Genomic DNA, 14,498 nt, shown 5'->3' on the forward strand with positions numbered 1-14,498 from the left:
GGGCCATTATGAATAATGCTACTTTGAACATAAATGTACATGTTCTGTTTGGATATCTGTTTTCAGTTCTCTTAGGTATATATCCAGGAATAGAATAACTCAATGTTTAACAGTGTAAGGAAGCATTTTGCAAAGTGCCTTTACATTTACTTTACATTCCCACCAGCAATGCACCAGGGGTCTAATTTCTCTACATCATCCTTGCCAGCACTTGTTATTGTCCAGCTTATTATTTTTTTTTTTTTTGCGGTACGCGGGCCTCTCACTGCTGTGGCCTCTCCCGTTGCGGAGCACAGGCTCCGGACGCGCAGGCTCAGCGGCCATGGCTCACGGGCCTAGCTGCTCCACGGCATGTGGGATCTTCCCGGACCGGGGCACGAACCCGTGTCCCCTGCATCGGCAGGCGGACTCTCAACCACTGTGCCACCAGGGAAGCCCTTGTCCAGCTTTTTGGGTATAGCCATCCTAAGTGGGTATAAAGTAGTATTACATTGTGGTTTTGTTTACATTTCCCTAATGACTACTAATGTGGAGCATCTTTTCATTTGTTTATTGGCCATTTGTGTATCTTCCTTGGAGAAAAGTCTATTCAGATCCTTTGCCCATTTTTTAATTGGACTATTTGTCTTTTTATTGTTGAGTTGTAAGAACTCCTTTATGTCCTGTTGATTTCTTTTTTCCAGCTTTATTGAGGTATAATTGACAAACAAATTGAAATATATTTAAAGTATACAACATGATAATTTGATATACATTGTGAAAGGATTCCCACTATCAAGTTAACACATCCATCACCTCACGTATTTATCTTTTTTTTTTTGATGAGAGCACACGAGTTCTACTCTCTCAGCAAATTTCAATTATACAATGCAGTATTATCTACTATAGTTACCATGTTATACATATACATCTTATAACTGAGAGCTTGTATCCTTTTACCAGCCTCTCCCTATCTCCCCCTCCCCCCAGCCCCTGACAACCACTATTCTACTCTCTTTTTATAAATTTGACTTTTAGATTCCACATGTAAGTAGTAGCATGCAATATTTGTCTTTCTCTGTCTGGCTTATTTCACTTGGCATAATGTCCTCCAAATTCATCCATGTTATCACAGATGGCAGGATTTCCTTCTTTTTAAGGCTGAGTAATATTCCATTGTATGTATACACCACATTTTCTTTATCCACTCATCCATCAATGGACACTTCGTTTGTTTCCATAGTTTGGCTATTGTGAATAATGCTGCAGTGAACATCTCTTCAAGACAGAGATTTCACTTCCTTTGGATATATAGAAATGGAATTGCTGGATCATATGGTATTTCTATTTTTAATTCTTTTTTTTGTAGAATAAAAATATCCTTGTACTGGTTTACATTATTATTTTCTTCATTACAGAGAATATCTACTATTCATGTCTGCTCCTCTAACAGCAGTCCAGCTTCTAAAAATTTCGTATTATTCCTTTGCATAATTACACATTAGATTTGACTATTGATCCTTTACATTTATGATTACACATTATCTATTTTTAATTCTTGAAGGAACCGCCACACTGTTACCTTCCTACGAACAGTGTGCAAGTATCACATTTATCGGTTTGTGTATATTGAGGAATCCTTTCCTCCCAGGAATAAATCCCACTTGATCATGGTGTATGATCCTCTTAATGTACAGTTCATTTGGTTTGCTAATATTTTCTTGAGGATGTTTGCGTGTATGTTCATCAGGGATACAGGCTTGGAATTTCCTTTTCTTGAAGTGTCCTTGTCTGACTTTGGTACAAGGGCAATGTTTTGATTCCTCACACTTTATATTTTGTATATCTACTGTAGGTTATGCTTTGTGTTTTTCACGAAGCTTACATAACACATATTTACAACAGTCTTTTTTTAAGCTGATAGCAACCTAACTTGGAATGCATACAAAAGCTCCGTGTTTTTACAGTCCCCCACATTTTATGTGTTTGATGTCACAATTTACATCTTTTATATTGTATATCCATTAAAAATTATTGTAGTTATAGTTATTGTTACCATTTTTGTCTCTTAACCTTTATACTAGAGTTACAAGTGATTTACCCACTAACATTACAATATTAGAGTATTCTGAATTTAATCATATATTTATCTTTACCAGTGAGTTTTATACTTTCATGTGTTTTTATGTTAGATTTTCACTTCCACTTAAACCCCTGCTGTTTAACCCCTCTATTGAATTTTCCAGGTCAATTATTATATTTTCAGCTCTATGGTTTCCATCTGGTACTTTTAAAATATTGTCTCTGTGTTGAAATTCTTGCTTTGTGCATTGCTTTCCCGACCTCAGTGAGCATCTTTATGACCATTATTTTGAACTCTCTATTGGGTCAATCACTTACCACTGTTTCATTAGGATCCGTTTCTGGAGATTTATCTTATTATTTGGTTTGGAACGTTTTCCCTTGTTGATTCACTTTCCCTGATTCTCTGTGTTGGTTTCTACTCATTAGATAAAACAGGCAGCTCTCCCACCCAGTCTTCACAGACTGACCGGCCTCGTTTAGGCAATGAACCTCACCAGTCAGTGCAGCCCAATCTCCTGGTGCCTCCCAAACCTTTGTGATTGTCCAAGCTGTCGTCTTTATTCCTAGTGGCTCCCAGTAGTTGAGGGTGTACCAAGACCCATCAGTGTCCCACAGAGGTCAGCACCTAGATGCAGGCTGATTAGAAGCAGACTCTCAGGCAACAGTTGGAAAAGTATGCAGTCAGACCCCTTCCAGGGAGAAACTGGGAGATGTGCATTTTTACCTGCTCCCTCAGTGTGAGACCAGGTATATATATAGCCACAGGGGTTTCTACTGTGTCCATTTAAAAACTGCTTCCTTGTTTGCTGTAGTCCTGTGGAACTCATGAACACAAGCCCCAAGCCCCATTGGCCTTCAGAGCTAGGTGATTTGGGTACCCATCCCTCAGATGGCATCCTTAAAAGTCAGGGTGCTAGACGTGTGGTACAAACTCAACACTCTCAGGGAAAAGCTGGGAGTTGGGAGTCCCTCCTGATTGTATGGTGCCGTGCCAGGTGTGGGGTTTATTTCAAGAATGTGTCTCAGCCTTTCCTACCTGTTTTGATGTGGGTATTTTCTCAGTCAATGTGTAGGTGTCACTCAGCTAGTTTCTGGATTTCTCTCGGAGAGAGTTGATCTGTTTTCTTCTGCACATTCAGTGTATCCGTGGGAGGAGGGGAATTCAGGAGCCTCCTATGTTGCCATCTTGGTCCAGAGTCCCTTCAACTGTTCTTTATATATCTAGAATATAAGACCCTTATCAGGGCTTCCCTGGTGGTGCAGTGGTTGAGCGTCCGCCTGCCGATGCAGGGGACACGGGTTCATGACCCGGTCCAGGAAGATCCCGCATGCCGCGGAGCGGCTGGGCACGTGAGCCATGGCCGCTGGGCCTGCGCATCCGGAGCCTGTGCTGCGCAACGGGAGAGGCCACAGCAGTGAGAGGCCCGCATACCGCAAAAAAAAAAAAAAAAAAAAAAAAAGACCCTTATCAGAGGCATGATTTTCAAATATTTCCCCCATTCTGTGGGTTGTCTTTTCACTGCCTTTATTTTTTTTAATTTACAGTACTTTCTTTTTTATTTTATTCATCACCTAAAATTTAAGCTCCATTTTATCCTGTGTTAATTTTTTTCTTTTTTTTTTTCAGGTGTGGATTTTTTTACAGCCCTATTGAGATATAATTGATATACAAAAACTGCACATATTTAATGTATGCGATTTGATGAGTTTGGATCTTTACACTTTCCTGTTGGTGTCCTTTTAAACACAGAAGCTTTTAATTTTGATGAACTCCAATTTATCTATATTTTGTAGGTTTACTTGTGCTTTTACTATCATATTTAAGAAACCATTGCCTGGGGCTTCCCTGGTGGCGCAGTGGTTGAGAGTCCGCCTGTCGATGCAGGGGACACGGGTTCGTGCCCCGGTCTGGGAAGATCCCACATGCCGCGAAGCGGCTGGGCCCCTGAGCCATGGCCGCTGAGCCTGCGCGTCCGGAGCCTGTGCTCCGCAACGGGAGAGGCCACAACAGTGAGAGGCCCGCGTACCGCAAAAAAAAAAAAAAAAAAGAAACCATTGCCTAATCCAAGGTCACAAAGATTTGTACCTGTGTTTTCTTCTAAGAGTTTTGGGGTCCAAATTCATGCTATTGCATGCGGATATCCAATTGTCCCAGCACCATTTGTTGAAAAGACTATTCTCCCCTCTTTGGATTGTCTTGGCACCCTTTTCAAAGACCATTTGACCACAAATGTGTGAGCTTACATTAGGATCCTCAGTTTTATTCCACTGATCCGTATGACTGTCCTTATACCATTACCACCCAGTTCTGATTACTGTAGCTTTGCAGCAAGTTTTGAAGTTGGGAAGTCTAAGTCCTCCTTTTTGCTCCTCTTTTGCAAGATTGTTTTGGCTATTCTGGGCCTCTTTTATTTCTATATGAATTTTAGGAATGGGTTGTCAGTTTCTGCAAACAGACAGCTGGGATTTTGATAAGGGTGGTGTTGAATCTGTAGGTCCATCTGGGGAGTATTGCCATTTGAACAATATTAAGTCTTCCAAGCCATGAGCATGGGATATCTTTCCATTTATTTAGATCTTTAATTTCTTTCAGTGACGGTTTGTAATTTTCAATGTACAGTCTTGCACTTTCTTGTTTACATTTATTCTTAAGTATTTTTTTAAGCTATAATAGGTACTTGCATTTAAAAATACAAAATGCTTTAGATGCAGTTGAATCTCAACTCCACCCCTTACTATAAGACCCTGGGTAAGTCCCTTCACCTCTCTGCCTCTAACAAGTTTCTCTTCTATTAAATGAAGACAATAATGTCTACCTCACAGTTCTGAGAGAAGGAGTAAATGAAATGACATGAATAAAGTGCCTAGCACAGTGTCTGGCACATAAAATGCTTTCTCCCTCTTTGCTCCCTTCATCTTATAAAACCGAAGACAATACAGGCCTTTTGTTCAGAGGTGTGCCTTCATGGAGTCACTTGGAAAATATGTCCACAGCCTTCTGTACACCCAAACATAAGCTGACCTCAGAGTTGGAGACAGTAGGGGGAGTCCCCCCCTTTACTTAGCAACAAGACAGATATTTCTGTTGTTTCTCTGCAAAAGAAGAAAAGACATTAATATTTATTGACTGTGACTTTCACATTCATAACCACATTTATTCAGCATAAACCTGTGAGATATGTTTCAGTATTTTCCCATGTTTCAGACGAGGAGACAAGACTCTGAGTGGTGACGTGACTAGTTGAGGTCACACAATCACTAAGTAGCACTGCTGGGACCGGAACCTAGGCTGTCGGGCTCAGGCCCAAAGCCTTCTCCTTTGCCTTTGCCTGTGAGGGCTTCCCTGTCTTCATATCGTGACTCCAGGGGAGGGAAGCACACCACTGAGACCCTTACTAGAACTTAGGCACTTCACTCTTGACTGGCGGAAGGCCGTCCTTTGTGCCAGACCTCTGGGAGGAGAGCAGAGGCCCTTCAACCAAGGGTCCTCAGTAGTGACATTCAGCAGATCTGTGTGCTAGGATGGGAAATAGACATCTTTGTTTTCCTTTACCTCTTACTGAAATTTAGCATTTCTTTAATTTAGGATATAGACAAAAACTTGTAGTAGTGTTAGCAATACCTATAAATTTGTCACCAGTAGAAACTGCAGAGATTTCCACATTACGCTACAATAGTTATGGATATCACGAAATGTTGTTGGGAATTCCCTAGCGGTACAGTAGGTAGGACTCCGCGCTTCCACTGCAGGGGACACAGGTTCAATCCCTGATCAGGGAACTAAGATCCTGCATGCCGTGTGGCATGGACAAAAAAAAGAAAAAAATGTTGTTTATGTTCCTGACTACTTCAAGATTAGAATAGTTACTGGACCTACTACTAGGTTCTGTTATTTAATGCAGTAATAAAAAACACATATATAGCTATATTCTAACTTTTTGCTTAATATTTCAATGACTATAATTGGTAAATGGATTTCCTTTAAACTCTTTACATCTCACCAGACAAAGTAGCCCACCTCCGGGTCTAAGAGGATAAGTCCAAAGCAAGATCTCAAAGAACCCACTGACCTAATGTCAGAGAGCTGACCGTTATTTTTCCAATAGAACATAGACCAGAGGGTGAACCTGTTTTCTTCCATCCTCTTTCCCCAGCAGAGGTCCGGCCCAGTGGGAGACCCATCAACACTGCCCGGGAGCCTCCGCTCACTCAAGCTTCAGGTAGGTATGCTCTAGATCTTTGGCTCAAGAAACTGGTATTGCTTCCTTCACCTCCTTACCCAGAAACATGCACATGAGTTTCTGTGTACCCAATAGGAGGGTGTGAAAACAGTCTATAGAGCCGAACAGATTTCCCCACCCACCTCCCAACCCCAGGCAGACCTCAGGAGGAAGTGAGCTTGAAGGAAGCAGGAACTGCATCCGGAATTGAGAGCCAAAGCCTTCTAGAAACATGTCCAGAGCTTCAAGCTCTGGAGCCAACACCATCTGGCACAGGGCTGGCCAGTGTGGGGTCAGACACGTACACCCAGGTCCTGCCTAGGGAGCTTGCTGGAAATGGTTACATTTTTAAGACAGGTATTGTGTTTTTCAAAGTGTGATGTCCAGAACTGGGCACAGAACTGAGGTATGGCCTGACCAATGCAAAATTATTCTAGACTATCATATCCTTTTTTGAACCTTATACTTTTATTTACCATATTAGCCTGTGTGTTATACAAGAAAGAAAACTAGATTTGGTATCAAACTCAATTAAAGTTCCATTTTGGTCACTGACCAGCTGTGTCCTTGGACAAAGAAACTTCACCTCTGGAGGTTCAGTTTACCTTTTGTTAAAATAAGGCTCATAATACTCTCCTTAGAAAATTATTATAAGGATAAATAACAATTTGGGTTGCTATCGTTCATTATGTGCCCAACATCATGTGACATACAATCATTTAGCCCCTGACGAGATAAGCAGGACAGCCCCATTTACAGAAGTACAGTTGTGGCCTACACAGGTGAGAAAGTGGAGACTCTTGTATGTAATCAAACAACTGATAATTGACAGCCAAAATGAGACTCCAGATCTGCCTGACCCCATTAGTCCATGTTCCTATTTTATGACATTGGTTTTCTCTCCTCTCTTTTTCTCTTTCTCCATCTTTTCAACCCCTTCCCTCCTTTTATTTTCCTCTTTCTTCTAGTTCATTCCCCCATCCCCTCATGTTCTCTTTTTTCTTTATCCACTTTCTCTCTCTCTCTCTTTCCCTCCACCCATCCACTCTGAGACACAGAGCATCACAAGGAGGCCAGAACACTCCACCACCTCCTGCGTGTTTGATGTTGGGGAAAACAATCTCAGGGAGTGAACTGGGGTCAGTCATCAGGTGGCCTCAATTCCACCAGTGCACGTGAAAGCCCCTCTCACATCTGTTTCTCAATTCCTCTAGTTCCTGGGGATGTTTTTGCAAAGAATTCCCTATGGAAAGGGACCTATGAGTACCAGGGGAAGAAGCAGCCAGCCATGCTCAGAGTGACCGGTTTCCAGGTAATCAACAGCAAGGTCAACGCCACCATGATTGACCACAGCGGCGTGGAGCTGCACTTGGCTGGTAAGGGGCAGGCCAGCTCTGGGAAAGCCTGTGGATGGTGTGGGTGATGGGCACACGCTCTTCACAAGAACGAGTCTACTGTCACTTCCTTGTACTATCTTGCAGGGCTAGTCTGGTAGGCAGGGGAAGAGGAAGTGTCTATTCATCTTTGTTTACATGATAAAAGCACCACAGACTAAAGGGGAATGGTTAGATGACAAACATTAATAAATTGAACATACAAAGAACTCTTACAAATAAAGAAAAAGGAGACGTATATCCCTAAAAACTGAACCAAAAATAGGGGCAGAGAACTCCCAGAAGCCAAAGTACAGACAGTTAATAAACAAATGGAAAAAACATTTTTCGCAATAATCAAAAAACAGTAAACATAAAATGTCACTTTCCACTTATCCCACTAAGATTTTATTAAGCAATAAACTCTGGTGCTAGCCCAGTGAAGGGACTAAGACAGTGCTGGTCAAAGTATAAAATAGTATAGTTCTAGAAAATAATTTGGCAACTTGTATCAAGAGCCGTGAAAATGACTGACCCCATTAATTACACTTCTATGAAATTTTATCATAAGAAATAGTTATAGAGGGAATCAAACATTTACCAATAAAGAATGTTCACATTACAGGGCTATTTCCGTAACATAAAACCTGGGAATAGAAAATTGTCTCAAAAGAAATGGATGTATTAATTATAGTATGTCTGCCGGATAAAATATTATGCCAGTTTGGGAGAAAATACACCTACTACAATGCATTTAAAATGGGACTCCAGTTTTTGAAGGAAAAAATTATATTCATAAGAAAGGAAATTGGAAGTAATTACACCAAAATACTAACAATGGTTATTTCTCAGAAGTGAGATCAGGAGTGAATTTTCTTTCTTCATGCATCTCTGCATTTTCCAAAATTTCCCCAATTTTCAAATTTTCTATAATCAGAAAAACTGAATATCTTAGAAAGCAAGTGTTTATTCGAATAGATGGGTAGAACGATGGATGCATGAGTGAATGACTGTACACATGAATACACAACCCCACGTGTAGTCACAGCCACTCATTCATGCACACACACACAAACACAACTAACGTTCATATTCACTCAGTGGCTCTAAGCCATAGTCCTAAACACATTCACACACTCCCATATACACGCCCTCATGTATTCCTGTACCCACTGAGTTGTAAACATACCCACGCATTAACTGACCCCGTAACATATACAAATTCCAATTCCCTTTATTCTCACACATGCATGTATAAACAGGAGCACAACCGCAGGTCATAATCCAGCTGATTATTAACACACATATGCACATTCTCGTGTATCCTCACACTCAGCCTGCACAAACTCACAGGACACACTACACTCACCTAACGCCAGTTATACATGGGATCTAGATACCAACATCTACACGTGGAATCCCACTCAGACACTCACACCCACATACCCACAGACTTGGGTTTTGAAATCTTCCTGGATCTTTCAAGTGTACCCTCTGAACTTTCTTTTCCCAGGAATTTACAAGAAAGAAGATTCCCATCTCCTCCTCCAAGTTTACCAGGTTACAGGGCCTGTGGAGGTCTTTGTGAATAAGTTCAAAGGTGATCACTGGGCCTTAGATGGGCATGTAAGTTCAGCAAAACCTCACTCAGTCCTTGACCTCCCTGTGCCCTTGCCCCATCCCTGATTCCCAGATCACTGGTAGGGAGGACGAGGGGAGAAGTTGGTGGAAACTCTTTGGATCAACATGGAAACTTGGGAGGAGGGTTTCTTTGGGGCCAGGACTGGGAGCAAGGGAGTCCTCATCTGCTAGTGAAGTGGGCACAGGAAAACATAGCAAGGGCCAGGAGGCTGAGAGTCTAAAGGTCAGTGCATCTGAGCGAGATGAAGTAGGTTCTGATGTGTAAGCAGGAAGCAAGAGATTGGAGGCTGGCAGCACATGAGTGAATTCAAGCAAGTTGAAGGTCACGATGTGGTGGTGGGAGCTGGGAGAAGGTGGTGAGTCCCAGATGCACCCTGAGCGTCTTCTCACGTTTGAGGATGCCTGTTGTGGGCGATTTAGCACAGCTTGAGACACCAGGAGCTGGGGGAAAGGAGACAACTCTCTTGCATTCTCTTGTGGGAAAGACTTGTTCCATGCAAGGGCATTCTTCAGGTGGAAGTTCTGCAGTGATTCTCCTCTGCCCATACCTTCCAATCTCACAGGCAGGGTAGTGGAGCAGTCATCTGTCACATCCTCAGCTTCCCTGTCTTGGATTATTGAAGCTAGAAGTGGAGGGGTGGGAAGGAGGAAGAGGTCATGGGGCCAGAGGAGCAGAGAGCTGAGGGGTCAAGGTGGATCCTCACGGACAAAACTGGCTGGTAGAGGGCTGTGGGTTGAGTGACTTTGCTGATAATCACATGAGAAGCAAGTGGCTTCTCCAGGGGCTGGTACATGGGATTCGTTCCTCGGGATTCTTGAGAGTATTCTACGGATCCCCTTGTGTATCCTGGTCCTGGCTGGCGTCAATAGTAGTAGTCCAAAAGCTATGCCAGGACAACAGACTCCATTGTCCTGGGAGGATGGCCAGAGGGGAGAGAACAAGGGTAAAGTTGGGAGCTTGGAGTGCGGGCCAAGGGCTACGTGTAAATGGCGCTCTGGAGGGCCAGGAACAGCCGGAAGGGCTGCCTGGGACTACAGCCAGCAATCGGGCCCACTTCTCTGTCACCCAGGGTGTGTTTGGGGGGACAGCAGGGGGGGTCAGCCTAGAGCACAACAGACAGAGAGCTGCACCTGGGGATGGAGCATGAGTCAGAAGGAACCCCAGTAGCAAAAGCATCCTCAAAGCAAGCACGCCCTCGGCCGAGCAGTCCCCAGCCCACAAGTTTGCGTGTCTGTGTCTGGTACACGAGCATCACAGAGGCAAGTACAGAGACAGCCAGGAGGAGTTATGTCCCCAACTACCCGCCCCCAAATTAATAGCTATTGGAACTGGGACGAACTTTCCAAAGTACGTTCAATCTGCTAGATGCATTTTAATCATGGTTTGGTTTGCTCCGCGGTGCTCTAAAACTCAGTTTTTCATCACAATAATAATAGCTAACATTTACTCAGGGCCTATTAAGTGTTCTAAGTGCTTTACCTATATTCGCTCATATAAAGCTTCAGAGCAACCCTATGACGTAAGTACTGTTTTTGTTCCCATTTTAAAATGAGGAACTGAGGCACCGACAGATTGAGTGATTCGACCAGTAGAAACAAAAATGTCTCCCTCCCTCCTACCAGCAGCTGGAGCCCCTGCCCCATCCCCAGCACCTCGCCATTGCCTGGGGGTGGGCAGAGAGCCGATGTCAGTGGAGATGACAGGCAGGCAGGTGAGCCCAGCTGTGGGCACCGTGTGCCTGTGGGCACCGTGTGCCTGTGGGCGTGTCTCCGGCCTGGCTGGCCGGACCTCTAGCTCCCTCCGGCGTGCCTCCCATCTCACTCTGTCTGCTCCCTCCCTCACAGGTCTCCCCAGAGTTCTCCGGAGGCACCTTCATTTACCAAGGCGCTGTCAAGGGCCAAGGCTTTGGGCAGTTCGGCTTTCAAAGACTTGGTAACTAGTATTTGTCCCTGGAGTGTATGCTTGTGCGGGTGGCAGAGAAACTTGTATGTTGGCATGGAGGGCAGGGGGTTGGTGAAGTTCAACAGTCCAAGAGGGGCTCTTAGCCTCTTTTGGATCAGGGACGCCTTTGAGATTTTGATAAAAGCTGTGTAATATCTCCCCAGAAGGAAGCGCAATACATAATACCCTCAACTTCTGCCAAACAGTTTCATGCTCAGCCCTGGAGTTGAAAGCCCCCAGCTTAAGGGACATTGGGTCTCAGATGCGTCCCACAATAGTATCTGGCCAGCCCTCGGGCATCCCCGGGACCCCCTGAGCATTACGACGTGGGGCTCTCAGGGCAGTCTCAGTCCCGGAACGGTGGTATTGCTGTCCTCATTTTACAGATGGGAAAACCAAGCATCAAGGAGGCTTCCTTCCCTAGTTCCTCCCCGGCATCTTTACCCTGGACCAAGCATCCTCAGTGTCAGGCATCCTCACTCCAGAGACTGGCCTTGACTCAGAGCCTCTAATGTGGGGAGGGGTCCTGGCTTCTGGGAAGCAGTTCAGGGGGAGACAGGAGGCAGGCCCGGGTGCCTGATGGGCAGCTCGATACACCCCAGGTGCTGACTGCCCTGTCCCCCGGGACCCCCTGTCTACCGAGGCAGTGCACTGCGTTTTCTCCCAGCTCTGACCTTCAGAAAGCTCCTCCTTGGCGTAAGCGGAAACCCGCTTCCCTGTGCTTCCCACTCCGCCCTGCTCCTGCCCTGGAGTTATTCCTAGCTCTATCCTCTTAGCTGCCTGGACTAAAAGCACTCCCTCTTCCACACAGCGGCCCTTCAAAGACTTGAAGGCAGTTCCCTGGCCCCTTACACACCAGAGAGACCTCAGGAAACCGAGTTCTTCTTCTGGCTTCACGGCTGACTGCCGGTGTGCCCTGCGGAGCCTCACCCCCTCGGTTCGCTGACAGGGGCAGAGGCTCTCACCGTGGTCTTCTGAGCGCTCCCAGTCTGGGGCGAGGGGGGAGGGGGAGGAGGGGAGACCCTCGGAGGCCGGAGCTTCAGCACCGCTACCACGCCCTCCAGAGCAGGTCCACCTGCACGTGCTTTATATTTCGGCTGCCTTGTAAGGTTTCATGGGATAAACTTTCTATGGCCGAAAGAAGTTTGGAAGCTTCTAAAGGGCTGCTCTCTTTTAAGGTTTTATTCTGGGACACGGTTTCAGGTTCTCCCGCAGACTGGCTTCCCCAGGCCTGACCAGCTCGTGTGGACTGACCACCCTTCTCCAGGGAGGATGGCCCAGTGCATGGGGGAGGCAGCTGGGGGGCCCCGACCAGCACCCCAAGCCCCACCACGGTGGCCGCTGTGTCTGTGACCTGAGGTTTCTGCTCTGGGATTTTGCAGACCTCAGGCTGCTGGAATCAGACCCCGAGTCCATCGGCCGCCACTTTGCTTCCAACAGCAGCTCGGTGGCGGCCGCGATCCTGGTGCCGTTCATCGCGCTCATCATCGCGGGCTTTGTGCTCTATCTCTACAAGCACAGGTACGGGGAAGGGACAGGAGGGTCGCACGACGGGTGCCAGGCCCTCTCCCTTTCCCTGACCCACCCAGAACCCTCCTGGCTCAGGCGAGCTGTGACCTTCTGAAGGGAACACAGAGCCTCCCTCTCCTCTTAGGGCCCCGAGTCTCCTCTCTTGACGTCTTGGTCACGCTCTCTCATTCCCAGGAGAAGACCCAAAGTTCCGTTCAACGGCTACGCTGGCCACGAGAACACCAATGTGCGGGCCACGTTTGAGAACCCGATGTACGACCGCAACATCCAGCCCACAGACATCATGGCCACCGAGGCGGAGCTCACAGTCAGCACGGTGTGTACAGCGGTATAGCCTCCAGGCCAGGCTGCCTTCGTCACCGCCACTGAGAGCCCCACCTCCGGCAGCTGGTGAGACACACACCCCTACAGACACGTCCAGTGTGAGAGGGACTGAGTGCCCAGTGCTGCCTTGTGCTGGCCACTGAGGCAGACACCTCCGTACACCTGGGTCGGAGACTGTTGTCACCCTTTTTACAGATGGGAAAACTGAGGCACAGAGAAAGGAATTAACTTGGCCAAGATCACACAGCTAATAAGAAGCAGGATCAGAATCCAATCCCAGGCAGGCAGCTCCAGAGGCTGTGCTCTTAGCCACTAGGCTCAGCAAAATACCCAAGTAGGTGTATTAGTCAGAACTCTCCAGAGAGAGAGAGATACATATATATACACAATATATGCATACGTATATATATGTACATATATATATAAACTCTCTAGAGAGATATATGTACATATTGTGTGTATGTTAGTATTGTATATATAGATATAGAGGAAGAGAGATTTATTTTAAGGAATTAGCTCACAGGATTGTGAGGCTGGCAAGTCTGGAGTCCACAGGGCAGGCCTGCAGGCTGGAAATTCCATCAGGAGCTGAGGTTGTAATCTGGAACCCGAAGGCTGTCTGGAGGTGAATTCCTTCCTCTCAAGGGGGACCTCAGTCCTTTCTCTTCAGGCCTTCCACTGATTGGTGAGGCCCACCTACATTATGGAGAGTAATCCGCTTTATTCAGAGTCTAAGGATTTAAATGTTAATCACATCTAAAAAATTCCTTCACTGCAACATCTAGACTGGTGTTTGACCAAACCACTAGGCACCAGAGCCTAGGCAGTTGACATATAAAACTACCCATCACCTAGAGCGTAATAGATGGGCAGTTGCAATCCCTGGCATTGGGCAAGACAGGAGGGCCCCCCGTCACACAGACAGAGGGCCAGATGCACACGGAGGCTCCCATGGGTCCACTGGACACCCTCTCTCACACACACACACAGGCCTGCCAGGAGGAGCTGACAAGTCTAGAAGGCACGGCCACTCCCCACTGTGTCCTTCCTCACTGATAGCCCTCCTCCTGGGGCCTGGGAACCTGCAGGAGCTGTTCCCACAAGGTGTGCAAGCCACACCCTTCTGAGAACCGTATCGTCTCCCGCACACCCCACTTTCTGGGGAATGCAGGTGCCCTCTCTCAGGTGTCTCCCGGACCTTAGTGAGCCCGGCTCTGGGGAGAAGCATCCCAGTGCCCAGAGAGGTGGGGTTCCAACAGGGCAAGGGAGTCATCAGCCAGACCCTAAGCAGGGACAGCGCTCCTTCCATGCTCCTGTCTGTGGCAGCGCACGCGATGGGCAGTCCCGGCCCGATACGCATGCAGCTCCTGCAGGGAGCAGGCTGTGTGAGGGGTGGGCTGGCGG

The 14,498-nt window shown here is 46.3% G+C and overlaps 1 protein-coding gene across 1 annotated transcript in view; it reads left to right on the forward strand.

The window, feature by feature from the left end:
* The window catches only part of CSMD2 (CUB and Sushi multiple domains 2), a 668,027-nt gene extending 654,607 nt beyond the window's left edge, over positions 1–13,420 (forward strand). The window contains exons 65-70 of the mRNA XM_027109194.1: positions 6,222–6,284; positions 7,499–7,660; positions 9,171–9,283; positions 11,144–11,231; positions 12,623–12,761; positions 12,945–13,420. Coding sequence (XP_026964995.1) covers positions 6,222–6,284; positions 7,499–7,660; positions 9,171–9,283; positions 11,144–11,231; positions 12,623–12,761; positions 12,945–13,104 — 725 coding nt within the window. The 3' untranslated portion in view covers positions 13,105–13,420. The remainder of the gene's footprint in view (positions 1–6,221; positions 6,285–7,498; positions 7,661–9,170; positions 9,284–11,143; positions 11,232–12,622; positions 12,762–12,944) is intronic.
* Positions 13,421–14,498: the final 1,078 nt, after the last annotated feature.

Source organism: Aethalodelphis obliquidens, unplaced genomic scaffold (assembly GCF_003676395.1).
Source record: "Aethalodelphis obliquidens isolate GAN/ISIS:26980383/991018 unplaced genomic scaffold, ASM367639v1 scaffold9, whole genome shotgun sequence".
Taxonomy (NCBI): domain Eukaryota; kingdom Metazoa; phylum Chordata; class Mammalia; order Artiodactyla; family Delphinidae; genus Aethalodelphis; species Aethalodelphis obliquidens.